The sequence below is a fragment of the Juglans microcarpa x Juglans regia genome, chromosome 3D (genome assembly GCF_004785595.1).
Source record: "Juglans microcarpa x Juglans regia isolate MS1-56 chromosome 3D, Jm3101_v1.0, whole genome shotgun sequence".
Taxonomy (NCBI): Eukaryota; Viridiplantae; Streptophyta; class Magnoliopsida; order Fagales; family Juglandaceae; genus Juglans; species Juglans microcarpa x Juglans regia.
In genome coordinates, this window is record NC_054598.1 from 19,752,806 (window position 1) to 19,766,038 (window position 13,233).

The 13,233-nt window shown below is 35.8% G+C and overlaps 1 protein-coding gene across 1 annotated transcript; it reads right to left on the reverse strand.

Moving 5' to 3' along the window:
* Positions 1-97: 97 nt before the first annotated feature.
* LOC121255944 (gibberellin 2-beta-dioxygenase 6-like) lies at positions 98-1,993 on the reverse strand. Its single transcript, XM_041156516.1, has 3 exons — positions 1,398-1,993; positions 960-1,281; positions 98-637 (listed from the first exon to the last, which is right to left on the reverse strand). The coding sequence occupies exons 1-3, from the start codon at positions 1,859-1,861 to the stop codon at positions 407-409; spliced, it is 1,017 nt and encodes a 338-aa protein (XP_041012450.1). The 5' UTR covers positions 1,862-1,993; the 3' UTR covers positions 98-406.
* Positions 1,994-13,233: the final 11,240 nt, after the last annotated feature.

The following is a 13,233-nucleotide window of genomic DNA, read 5'->3' on the forward strand; positions in this document are numbered from 1 at the left end:
CTAAAAACTAGATAAGATTAGGCTGATAATCGTTGTCGCTTATTCGATATGATTAGGCCAATATAATCATCACTGCTAATTAAATTTAGTTGCCTCAACCAAACCATGCTTTGCATCCTTAAACAAAGAAGTGATATTCTCACATGAACACAAAGTATAAATAGTTTCTGTTTCAACATACACCATGTGCACTGCTGTATTCTCTCCTCTTTTGCCTCTTGTTTTCTCTCTTTTTGTCTAAAAGCTACAAATGGTATGTATTTATAATTTGTGTATATAATATATATATGAACTAGGGTTTGTCCCATCAACCCAAGACTCTAAAGACTCTCTCTCTCTCTCTCTCCACCCTGCATTGTGAATCTGGTATTTCAATCCCTGTGCAGTGTCGATGTGTATCTGTATCCTAAAGTAGAAATCTTGGAAGGCCTACTTTGCAGCCGTCTCTTTTGACATCTTCTTGAACTTTTTTCCTGTATTCTCCAAAAGTAAACTTTCTATAGACTGAAGGTTCTCTGCAACTCCCGATTAAAGAGTCATAGGAAGGGCAAAGGAAGTATGCTATTGAGTATCTTTCCCTTTTCGTGTTAGCCATCACCTTGTGCTCCACGCTTTTGTACACATCGTTGCTCCATGCCTGTAGTTGTAAATATATATATCATTCTACTGATTTGTTGAAAAGTTTGCTTGGTTTGGTTGCACAGAACATAAAATGCCAAAAAAAAAAAAATGTTTATTTTAATTAGCTAAGATTCTATATATAATTTAATTACTTGTTTTTGTTTGTTGCTACCTAGTATCATTGTTGTGAAAGCAGCACCGACGGCAATCTTGCACGTCATTGCCTACAAGGCAACTTTGACTAGTATTGTTTGAATTGACTAACAGTAACCCTGTTTGGATGGTGAGAAAATAATTTGTTTAAGAGCATTAAAAAAAAAAAAATGCAAAATCTTCACCTGAAAAAGATCTCCAATATTGACAATGAGAGCATCTTGGTTGGGTTTTACAACCACCCATTTGGAATCTTTCATGAGCTGAAGTCCACCAACTTGGTCTTGATAAAGGATTGTGAGGAAATCACTGTCGGTGTGGGGCACCAATCCGAAAATTTCTGGAGATATTGGACACGCAGGGTAGCGATTCAATCGAAGAAAGCATGTGTTTTCGTCACAAATATCCTCAATCACTTCCTTTCGGTTGCCCAAATTCTCTGTTAGAACCCCTGCAAGCAATCTTGCTAGTTTAGCCATGGCTTCTGCAAATTCCTTCAGCACTCCTCTGTTGGCACAAGTAGAAACAACATGCATTAGTCTGTGTTTTTAAAGTAGGTCCTACAGTAGATATTGAAAACTGAGTAAGCATTATGCTTAAAAAAAGGAGTGTTTATTGTATACCTTAGAGAGCCAAACTCCCCATAGCAAGCTTCTTCAGAGATCTTTGTGAGAGGAATGTGGAATGCTTCAGACCATGAAAACTGGGTTGGACGAGTAGCAGTTGGTGTTCCCCACCTGTAGGAATTATTTAGAAGCCCACAAGTTTGTTTCATCTCAAAAGGGGCTTGAAACAGTTTTATCTGCTCTCCTCTCATCTTCCCAAGCAACTCACTACTTATCCCATGATTCACCACTTGGAAGAACCCCCACTCTGATGATGCTCTACATATTGCTGTAGAGCAAGCAAGCCTCTCCATCGCATCATGACATTTCAGACCGTCGAGGTCTATCAATGGCAGTTGACATTCCTCCATTACTGCTCCACCTTTCCATACATTGCAGTACTCAAGTGCAGCAACTTCATCAGCTGTGTGGCTCAAAAGCGCTTTGTAATGGGGCAGGAGAGGTGGGTTTGATTCCATCATTGTTCTGTTTTCTGGCTTTAAGTAGTTTGCTATTTGTTTGGGAAAAACTAGAGCGGGGTGAAATTGTGAATGCTAGTTGTACTTATAAAGATGGGGAGAGAGAGAAAGAGAGAGAGAGAGAGAGAAGTTGGACTCCAATGAGCAATGGTAGAGGACAAAGACCACAATGGAAAGTAGTACCAAATGAGAAAGAGGGGGTGCTCCCAAATTGCGACACTTGTCACAAGGAGGGCATTTCCCTTTGGATTTGTCTAGTCTCAACAGATGGATGCCAAACTATTCAACGTTTACACACCTAAAGTATACAAAAGTTGGAAAATGATAACAAAGGATAACAAGGATGGATCCAAACCTAATTTCATCTTTTGACTTTATTCACCACATCAAAAGGTACTTTTCCTGTCCTATGGCAAATTTGTCCCCCAATAAAGCAATAGAAACCGAGAATCTCCATTGGTAGTTCAAGCAAAATTTCAGGAACATTGTGCTTAGATTGCGAGAATGTCGATCAATCAACCAATCAGTTGGAAATATCTATTTACGAGACTGTTTATTAACACATCAAATCAAAGTCAAACACATTATTAGTGTGAAATATTTATATTTTGATTTTAGAAAAAGTTAGCGATTTAACTAGTTTTATGTTTAAAAATTTTCGAGAATGCGGTACACAGGATTAGAGTTTATTCAACAGGAGTGAATCCAAAGAATCTTGCCTTGGAGAGATTTTCCGACATACAAAAAATAAATATATTTTGACTTTCTTGTTACCATATAGAATTTTACAATGAGCGATATATTTACAGAAGATAATTCATAAGTTACATGCAATAATTCTGTTTTGATATTGGTTAAAATGGAATAGAAAGCTTTCTCCATACTTATCCAAATTGTAAATGGAAATAGCAACCCGACCTAATCCAATTGTCAACGCTTTTAATTGGTGTGAATATGCGTGCCTACCTTTTCTTTTTTGCATGTTCCTGTGGTTAGCTGTTGCACAGGAATCTTGGGGGTTCCTTGCATGTTGCAGTCAATAAAGTAGCCATGTGAAATTATTGCTTCCAGATAAAACCTCACTGTGCCTGCATTTTACACTAGCAGAAATGATGCCCTCTATGATGAAGAATCTGTCACCAACATGTCTCTTATCTTTCTGATGCATATATATATATATATATATATATATATATATACACGTGTGTGTCTCTATATTACCAGGGGCTCCTTCTGTTTTCTCCATTTACATTACTCTATAAAAAATAATGAGTAACATTATTAATTAGAAATATGTTGGTTAAGAATTGGAAATTTCCCTAAGCTTATATTTCAAATAGTTTTGATATTTTCAATCATGGAACGCGTAATTTTTTTAAAAAAATGAATAAATATAAGATATATATAAAAAAAATATTAATTTTTTAATAATGAACCCTACACTTTTTTAAAACTATTGCGCGACGCTTGCATACTTTACGACTGTATGTAGTATTACTTATTAATTATTATTCTCTCAATATTCGAAAAAATAATGAGTAATATTATTAGAAATATGATGGTTAAGAGTTGGAAATTTTACTCAGTAATCTGATATTTCAAATAGCTTTGACAGATTAAAAGAAAGAAAGAAGAAAAAAAAGGGAAAAATAGTAATCTGGTTTTAACTTCAAAGCACACGTGAAGAGAACCAAGAAAATGATAACAATTGAAAGACATAGTGCCGCCCGAAAGAGTATAGCAAGGATTTAACAAAGTGGTGCCGCCCTCCAAGATCAAGACATAATAACATGTCATTTGTCACTCAAAATTATTTAATAATATATATTAATTTAAAAAACTTTTATAGTCTTTGTCACTCGTGAGGATGTTCCACCGAATTTTCAAGTACATGATTTGTCTCCTACCTCCATACCTATATATATATATATATATATATATAATTTCAGGCGCCGGAAAGTGTCTACAAGTCAAGGCTACGAGGTTTATGAATATATTTAAACATTCAAACAAATATATATTGACCCAAAAAAAAAAATGATTTTTAAAGAACAAGTGCTATATATACACAAGACTACACATCATTGTTTTGGTTGCATTCTCATTTTATTTGAAATGGAGAATGAATCCATTTTGATTCGCTTTCAATGACAAGGAGCCCAGCAAAATTTATGATCCCATATAAATATATATATATATATATATTTATATAAATTAAGGTGATGAACATGAGAACAAAAACGTTGCTTTCTCAGTAGGTAAAAAAGTTCTCTTTAGTTGAGGTTGATTAGTTTTGTCACTTTTCGATCGGTATTTATTCCATCCACACAAAATGTTTTGTCATTAGAAAATAAGATTATGTCGGAGTTCATTTTTTTTGGCGGATAAATAAGATTATGAAAATATTGTTTTAGAGAAGAAGACGGTATCTAATTTTATTAAATATTCTCATCTATGACGAATGAATACCATATTATAAAAAAGTAAATCTTTCGGGATTACTATTACAACAAGTCCTAAAACCAACATGTGGTTAAGCTTTGTGTCTAAATTTTGGAAGATCGATCTAATCTAACCTATATTTTTGCGTTGATAGTTTCGGCAAATGAGAAGAGAAGAAATAAGCCTTAGAACAGCCATTTGCACTAGATTTGGCAAGCTCATCATCGGCAACAGAGTTGCCTTCCCTATAAAAGTGTTGCACAGGAAAGACAATTTGTCTTCCCATACAGCATTGAACTCCAAGGGAGGACAAGGTTTTCTACAAAACCAGTTAACTAGAACCATGAAGTTAGCTTTTTTTTTTTTTAAAAAAAAAAAAAAAAATCTCTCAAAAAGTTCGAGTTGGAAGACAATATAATAGCTCCAGCTTTAAAGCCATTTTTTCAGCAAAAGTGTTGATTCTAAATCCTAAACAAAATGAGAAACCAAAGATAAGGCTTCCACAGTCATCATGCAATACTCCCTCACATCTAGCAGCTCTTGGGATACCAAAAAATGCACCATCTATGTTGAAAGGCCAGGTAGCCTCCAGTGCAATAACAATGGCCTTCATATCTTTATTGGTATATTCTAAGGGTGTGGTGTACGGGACGGAGTTTACTCTGCAGAGGTGGGTTTGAAAGGTCTTGCTTTGGAGAGGTTCCTCGACATCTTAAAAAATAAAAAAGAAAGATCTTTATTGGTATTTATGTAAGCTATAAAGTCCTTAGAGGGCAGGAACCTCTAAACTTGGGAAGCTTGGAGGGCTTTAGGACTCCATTCAAGTCATGTAGCCAATGAATAACATGACTAATAATTGATGAGGGTAGTGCAGAAATTCCATTAAACACTACATTATTCCTTGATAATCATAACTCCTAAGAAATAAGCATTCGTTTATGCTTGCCAACAAACTAATTTGATCTTTCCTTGCAGATAATTGCCACCATTGAATTAGTTTGGCCTTCCATGAAAAATTCAATAAATAAGAGAAACCAAACAAATGATCACAACAGGACAGACACTTGCAGGCTATTAGAATTCCACAACATTGAATAGCATAGTCAACTGGCACTGCATTATTCCATAACTTCCAGCCAAAAATAGAAATTTTTGGAGGTAGATTAGAATTCCAAACACAAGCAAGAGAGAAGGAAAGTAGGAGAGGAGCTCCAAAGCAAATCCGAGGCGGATTTTAAAGAGAAAATGCCAGTTGGAATAAAGAGATATTAGGACCTGCAGAAGTCCATAGATATTTTAGAAGAATATCTGGTTGAGAAATTGGCAGTCTTTTTGGGTATATAGCACCATCCATCCCCCAATTTCATACCAAAAATGATATGAACCCGTAAGAATGAAATCCCTTTAACTCACAATCAATTTGAAAAAGTCAAAATCAAGTTAATGGATGGAGAATCCAGACCCGATGAGAACTCGTTTCAAGAACCTAGATTATATTAAAATCTAGACCAGTTGAAGATCTCATCTCAAGAATCCAGATTACAAGGAAGAATGCCACAAAGGTTGTGATTTATCTTTGATAAGTTCAAAAGTTCAATCAAGAACAAGAGGAGTAAACTCAACTCACAAATAAAATTCAATATTGTCTAAAACTTCAAATGAGGCTACAAAGAGTATTTAAACCAAACCTAATTAAAACCCTACCCAAAATAAAACCCTTTTACCCAAAATGCCCCTGGATGAACAGTGCCACGACTACAATAACGCTGCAGTAACATCTTGAAACCCTAGTTCCTAAAAAGTAACTTTTCAAATAAACCCTTGGCCAAAATATAAGGCCTTCTTGAAAACCCTAGTTCATAAGAAATAAGACATGTGGGCTAAGCATCTTCAAGCCCACTTATTCTAAACTAATAAAATAAATTCTTTAACCAAATTGGAAACCTCCAATAATAATAGGCCCTATCTCTAAGTCATGTCTTTCACAGCTTGAATCAAATGGATCAAAATTGGTTCTTCTTCTTTCAAGCCCATCTTAAGTGTTGGGCTCTTGCTAGCTTCATCCCAAGTGGATTGCACCAATTCTTGCATTGCTTCCTTGATCTTCTTGGCCCTTGATCTTGTAATAGGCTCATCTGAAACTTGCAAAGGATCTTTAAGAGTAGGCCCACCTTGGCTCCCATCATTCTCCCTCTCTTCAAAATGATTTGACCTCGAATCTTCATCTACATCAAAAGGAGAAAGATCAGAAACATTGAAAGTAACAGAAACATTATACTCACTTGGAAGATTCACTTTATATGCATTGCCATTAATTTTCTCAAGAATTTGGAAATGTCAATCTCCTCGAGGATGCAACTTAGTCTTTCTATGGGCTGGGAATCTTTCTTTGCGCATGTGAACCTAAACTCAATCTCCTAGTTTAAAGATGACACGCATTCACCCTTTATTGGCTTGGGAAGCAACTCTTTCATTCTTTTGGGCAATTTGAAGCCGTACCCTCTCATGAAGTGACTTCACCAACTCCGTCTTCTTTTGTCCATCCAAGCTATTCCTGCCATCAATAGGTAAAGGCATCAAATCTAAAGGAGTAAGTGGATTAACACCATAAACAATTTCAAAAGGAGACTATGAAGTAGTAGTATGCATGGTCCTATTATATGCAAACTCTATAAATGGCAAACAATCCTCCTAAGTTTTTAAATTCTAATGAACAATAGTGTGTAAAAGCTGAGTTAAAATTCTATTAATTACTTCAGTCTGACCATCAGTCTGCGGATGACACGTAGTGGAAAATAAGAGTTTAGTATCCAATTTCCCCCACAACACCTTCCTAAAGAAGCTAAGGAATTTAACATCCCTATCAGAAACAATACTCCTAGGTACACCATGGAGTCGCACTATCTCTCTGAAAAACAAGTCAACTATGTTTGTGGCATCATCTGTTTTATAGCATGGAATGAAATGTGCCATCTTACTAAATCTATCCACAACCACAAAAATAGAATCTCTACTCCTTTTTGTCTTAGACAACCCCAAAACAAAGTCTATAGATATGTCTACTCATGACACACTAGGAATGGGTAAGGGTGTATACAACCCATGTGGCAAAATCTTAGATTTGACCTTTCTACATGTAATGCACATTTCACAAATACGATTAACATCTCTCTTTATCTTAGGCCAAAAGAAATGTTCATGCAAAATGTCTAAAGTTTTCTTGACACCAAAGTTTCCCATTAATCCCCTACCATGTGACTCACACTCCAATAACTCAAGCATAGAACAACTTGGCACACAAAATTTGCTTTCTTTAAATAAATAACCATCATGCTTGTAAAATTTACTAAATGCCGCCTTATCTCATGCCATATACACATCAGAAAAGTCAGCATCATTGGCATACATGTCTTTCACATATTCAAACCCAAGTATTTTAGCACTCATAGAAGTAAGAAGTACATACCTCCGAGATAGAGCATCAACAACAATGTTCTCCTTACCTTGCTTGTAATGGATGACATAGGGAAATGTCTCAATGTATTCCATCCATCTAGCCTGCCTTTTATTCAACTTATCTTGACCCTTGAGATGCTTCAATGATTCATGATCGGTGTGGATCACAAATTCCCTTAGCCACAGGTAGTGTTGCCATGTCTCTAATGGATGAACAAGAGCATAAAATTCTTTGTCATAAGTAAGGTACTTCAGGGATGCCCCACTTAGCTTTTCACTGAAGAAAGCTATGGGCCGCCTATCCTGCATCAAAACGGCTCCAATCGCTATTCCCGAGGCTTCACATTCAATCTCAAAAGTTTTGTTAAAATCAGGTAATGCTAACATAGGTGCAGAGCACAACCTATCTTTAATAGTGGTAAAAACATTCTCTTGATTAGCCTCCCAATGAAACCTAACATTCTTTTTAATTACCTTAGTGAGTGGTGTAGCAATGGTGCTAAAGTCTTTAACAAAACGTCGATAAAAACTAGCTAAGCCATGAAAGATTCTTACCTTAGTGATGCTTTTTGGCGTTGGCCATTCCTTGATGGCATTGACTTTCTTTTCATCTACCTCAATACTTTTTGTACTAACAACATAACCAAGAAAAATAACTTTTTCCATGCAAAAGGTACATTTCTTAAAATTAGCATACAACTTTTCACATCTCAACGCATCAAACACATATCTCAAATACTCAATATGTTTATTTAAGTCCTTGCTGTACACTAGGATATCATCAAAGTACACAACCACAAACTTGCTTGTGAACGCACGGAGGAAATGGTTCATTAATCTCATGAAAGTACTGGGCGCATTTGTAAGTCTAAATGACATAACCAACCATTCATAAAGCCCATACTTAGTCTTAAAAGCAGTTTTTCATTCATTATCCTCTTTCATTCTAATTTGATGGTACCCACTTTTAAGATCAATTTTACTGAAAATACATGAGCCATGAAATTTATCAAGCATATCATCTAATCTAGGAATGGGATGGCGATACTTTACCGTGATATTGTTGACCGCCCTGCAATCAACACACATCCTCTACGTCCCATCCTTCTTTGGCACTAGTAGCACTGATATTGCACTAGGGCTCATGCTCTCCCTCACGTACCCCTTGCTAATCAAATCCTCAACTTGTCTCTGAAGCTCATTTGTCTCCTCTAGATTACTTCTATAGGCTGGTCGGTTTGGAATAGCAGCTTCGGGCACAAAATCAATCTGGTGCTCAATGCCTCTAATGGGTGGCAACTCATTTGGCATCTGCTCTATGAATACATCCTCAAACTCCTGCAACAAAGAAATAGCTAAACTAGGAAGAGACTGGTTAGTTTCATCAAGAGTAAGATAAGACTCTCTATAGACAAGAAAAATCATAGGGCGATCTATGAAGAAAGCCTTCTTAACCTCACTCTCTCTTGCATAGAAACTCACTTTTGCCTTTCCTTTTCTCTCTGCAAACTCTCTTTCTTTTTCCTCTCGTGGCTCCACTCTTTTTTCTTTACTCTCAGCCTCTTTACTTTCTTTTTCACTTTTTCTTTTATGCTCATTTTCACTCTCACTCTTTCTGCTTTGCTCAATCACTTTTTCTTTTTTGATCACTCTCATTTTCACTCTTTCTCTTTTGATCACTTGCATTTTCACTCTTTCACTCTTTTGAATATGTATGCTGTACATATTCTTGAACCCATCATGTGTCACCCTTTTATCATACTACCACAGCCTCCCCAACAAAATATGACCAGCATACATAGGCACAACATCACAAAGCACCTCATCCTGATACTTCCTAATAAAAAAAGTAACTAACACTTGTCTGTCCACCCTAACCTCCCTACAATCATTCAACCACTGCAATTTGTATGGTCTAGAGTGTTTTAAGGTTGGTAAATTCAATTTCTCAATTAAAGTAGTGCTAGCCACATTAGTACAACTCCCTCCATCAATGATCATACTACATACCTTATTGTTGACATGACATCTAGTATGAAAAATGTTCTCTCTTTATTGCTCTGCATCATCCACCTTAATGTGTGCATTGAGAATACGCCTGGCAACAAGAGACTCACCTGTCACGGGGTATACCACTCCATCATCATCACTAGCATCAACCAACTCGGGCACCTCATCACTATCATCCCCACTCTCAGTCATCACCTCCCAATTGTCACGCATAATTATCACCCTCCTGTTTGGACATTGAGAAGTGATGTGCCCTGAACCCAAACACTTAAAACATTTAATATCTCTATTCTGTGAAAGTTGGGATTCTACCTTGGGTTTGTAGCTACTTCCCTCATCTTTTCCCTTAAGTGGTTCGATCTTTCTCTTTGCTTCAGCTAGATCATTCCTATCCCACTTTGATTTTCAAGTAGTACTAGAAACTGAAGTGTACCTTGCTATTCCTTTTCTCTTTAACTGTCTCTCCACCTTCATAGCCATGTGCACCATGTCCTCTATCTCTACATAATGCTGCAATTCAATTACATTGACTATGTCCCTATTCAAACCACTCAAAAATCTAGCCATGGTGGCCTCCCGGTCCTCCTCTACATTAGCCCAAATCATCGCCACATCCATCTCCTTATGGTAATCCTCCACACTCTTAGACCCATGTGTAAGATTTTGTAATTTTTGGTAAAGGTCTCTATAGTATTGGCTAGGTACAAATCTCCGCCTCATGAGAGCTTTCAACTCTCTCCATGTCTCTATAGGCCTCTCATAATTCCTCCTTCTATTAGTCACTAATTGATCCTACCAAATAATAGTATAATCAGTGAACTTAATTACCGCCAACTTCACTTTCTTCTCCTCAGAGTAATTATAGCAATCAAATATCAACTCTATTTTTTTCTCCCACTCTAGATAAACCTCAGGGTTAGTTCTACCTTGGAAAGATGGTATTTTCATTTTGATGTTCCCAATGTCTCTATCGATACCATCCCGACCCCTTAGATTCCCCTCAAGTCCTCTTTCACGCCTAACTCTTCTATGTCTACCCGACCCACCTTCAGATGCTAAGTCTTCCTCATCCTCACCATCTCCTTCATTCTCATACTCATTTTCAACTCTATGCTCACGTTGTCTCCTGTCTCTCCTACCTTGCAGATTTCTAATCGTTGCTTCTTGATGATCCATCCTATTCCTCACTTCATCCAACACAAAGTTCAATTGCTCAAACTGCTGTTGCATGGCATGCAACACAAATGATAAGTTATCTGCTCCCTCCCTTGGTGATGAGCTACTCCAATGAGATATTGTAAGGTTTTGCACAAAAGAATGTTAGTGGTAAAAAAGAAAGTCTCACACACTCCCTTACGTGTTTACACTCAAATAATGGCACTCCACTCGTGTTTCACTCTTAATTGACTTTTTATCCGATAATAGTCTTACACTCTCTTACCTTTTATCTCAAGAGTTTTCCCACTAAAGTTCTTTAAGAACTAATTGATCTCAATCAAGACAATACAACCATATTTTATCCCAACTAGTAATTAGGTCTAAGAAACAAGAACAAGAGAAACACAGAAGGAATAAAAACGACACGTGAATCAAGGAAATTATACGAATGAAACAGTAACTATAAGACTAGATACCAACTAGAATAATAATGTATGCAACTCCTTATATGATAAGGCTGAAAAAAAAAATCAGATTTTTTTCGTTTATTTTTTGGACGATTTTTTTTCTTTTTTTTTTCTTGTCTTTTCACCAACTGATTTGATCACAATCAAGAATAAGCAATTGAGAAAATCCTAACAATAACTCAAAAACCCTAGGACAAGTGATATACGGCAGCCCCTAGAATAAGAGATTTCAGCCAACACAAACCCTAGAACAATGGAATTCAGCAACCCTAACAATAGTGAAGAAATTCGGCAGCCACCTCTCTTTTTTGTTTGTTTTTGTTTTTTTTGTAATCAATCATAGAACAATGAAACCCTAGAATTAAATATGCAAGAAATAAAATATAGAATCAGACCTGATTGGAAACATTGTTCTGAATACCAAATGATATGAACCCGTAAGAATGAAATCACTTTAACCCACAATCAATTTGAAAACTTTCCAAGAAAGTCAAAATCAAGTCAATAGATGGAGAATCTAGACCCATTGAGAACTCGTTTTAAGAACCTAGATTATATTAAAATCTAGACCTGTTGAAGAACTCGTCTCAAGAACCCAGATTACAAGAAGGAACGCCACAAATGTTGTGATTTACCTTTGATAAGTTCAAAAGTTTAATCAAGAACAAGAGGAGTAAACTCAACTCACAAATAAAATTTAATATTATCTAAAACTTCAAATGAGGCTACAAAGAGTATTTAAACTAAACCTAATTAAAATCCTACTCAAAATAAAGGCCCTTTTACTCAAAATGCTAACAATTGAAAAACATAGTGCCGCCTGTAAGAGCATATAGCAAGGATTTAACAAAGTGGTGCCACCCTCCAAGGCCAAGACGTAATAACATGTCATTTGTCACTCCAAATTATTTAATAATATATATTAATTTAAAAAACTTTTATAGTCTTTGTCACTCGTGAGGATGTTCCACCGAATTTTCAAGTACATTTGTCTCCTACCTCCATACCTATATATATATAATTTCAGGCGCCGGAAAGTGTCTACAAGTCAAGCTACGAGGTTTATGAATATATTTAAACATTCAAACAAAATATATATTGACCCAAAAAAAAAATGATTTTTAAAGAACAACTGCTATATATACACAAGACTACACATCAATGTTTTGGTTGCATTCTCATTTTATTTGAAATGGAGAATGAATCCATTTTGATTCGCTTTCAATGACAAGGAGCCCAGCAAAATTTATGATCCCATATAAATATATATATATATATATATATATATATATATATTTATATAAATTAAGGTGATGAACATGAGAACAAAAACGTTGCTTTCTCAGTAGGTAAAAAAGTTCTCTTTAGTTGAGGTTGATTAGTTTTGTCACTTTTCGATCGGTATTTATTCCATCCACACAAAATGTTTTGTCATTAGAAAATAAGATTATGTCGGAGTTCATTTTCTTTGGCGGATAAATAAGATTATGAAAATATTGTTTTAGAGAAGAAGACGGTATCTAATTTTATTAAATATTCTCATCTATGACGAATGAATACCATATTATAAAAAAGTAAATCTTTCGGGATTACGATTACAACAAGTCCTAAAACCAACATGTGGTTAAGCTTTGTGTCTAAATTTTGGAAGATCAATCTAATCCAACCTATATTTTTGCCATGATAGTTTCAGCAAATGAGAAGAGAAGAAATAAGCCTTAGAACAGCCATTTGCACTAGATTTGGCAAGCTCATCATCGGCAACAGAGTTAGAATGACACCGTATTCAACCAAGTCATTAAAAGCAATGACACCGTATTATCAACTAGCAAAACTGTCGAT

Bases quoted from the DNA above. Each gene is read 5' to 3' on its own strand.
- LOC121255944 (XM_041156516.1), bottom strand. From the start codon at position 1,861: ATGATGGAATCAAACCCACCTCTCCTGCCCCATTACAAAGCGCTTTTG. The intron at 1,282-1,397 runs GTATACAATAAA...TTGTGCCAACAG, and splicing joins GGGGAGTTTGGCTCTCTAAG to AGGAGTGCTGAAGGAATTTG. The intron at 638-959 runs GTGAAGATTTTG...TTACAACTACAG, and splicing joins ATATTGGAGATCTTTTTCAG to GCATGGAGCAACGATGTGTA.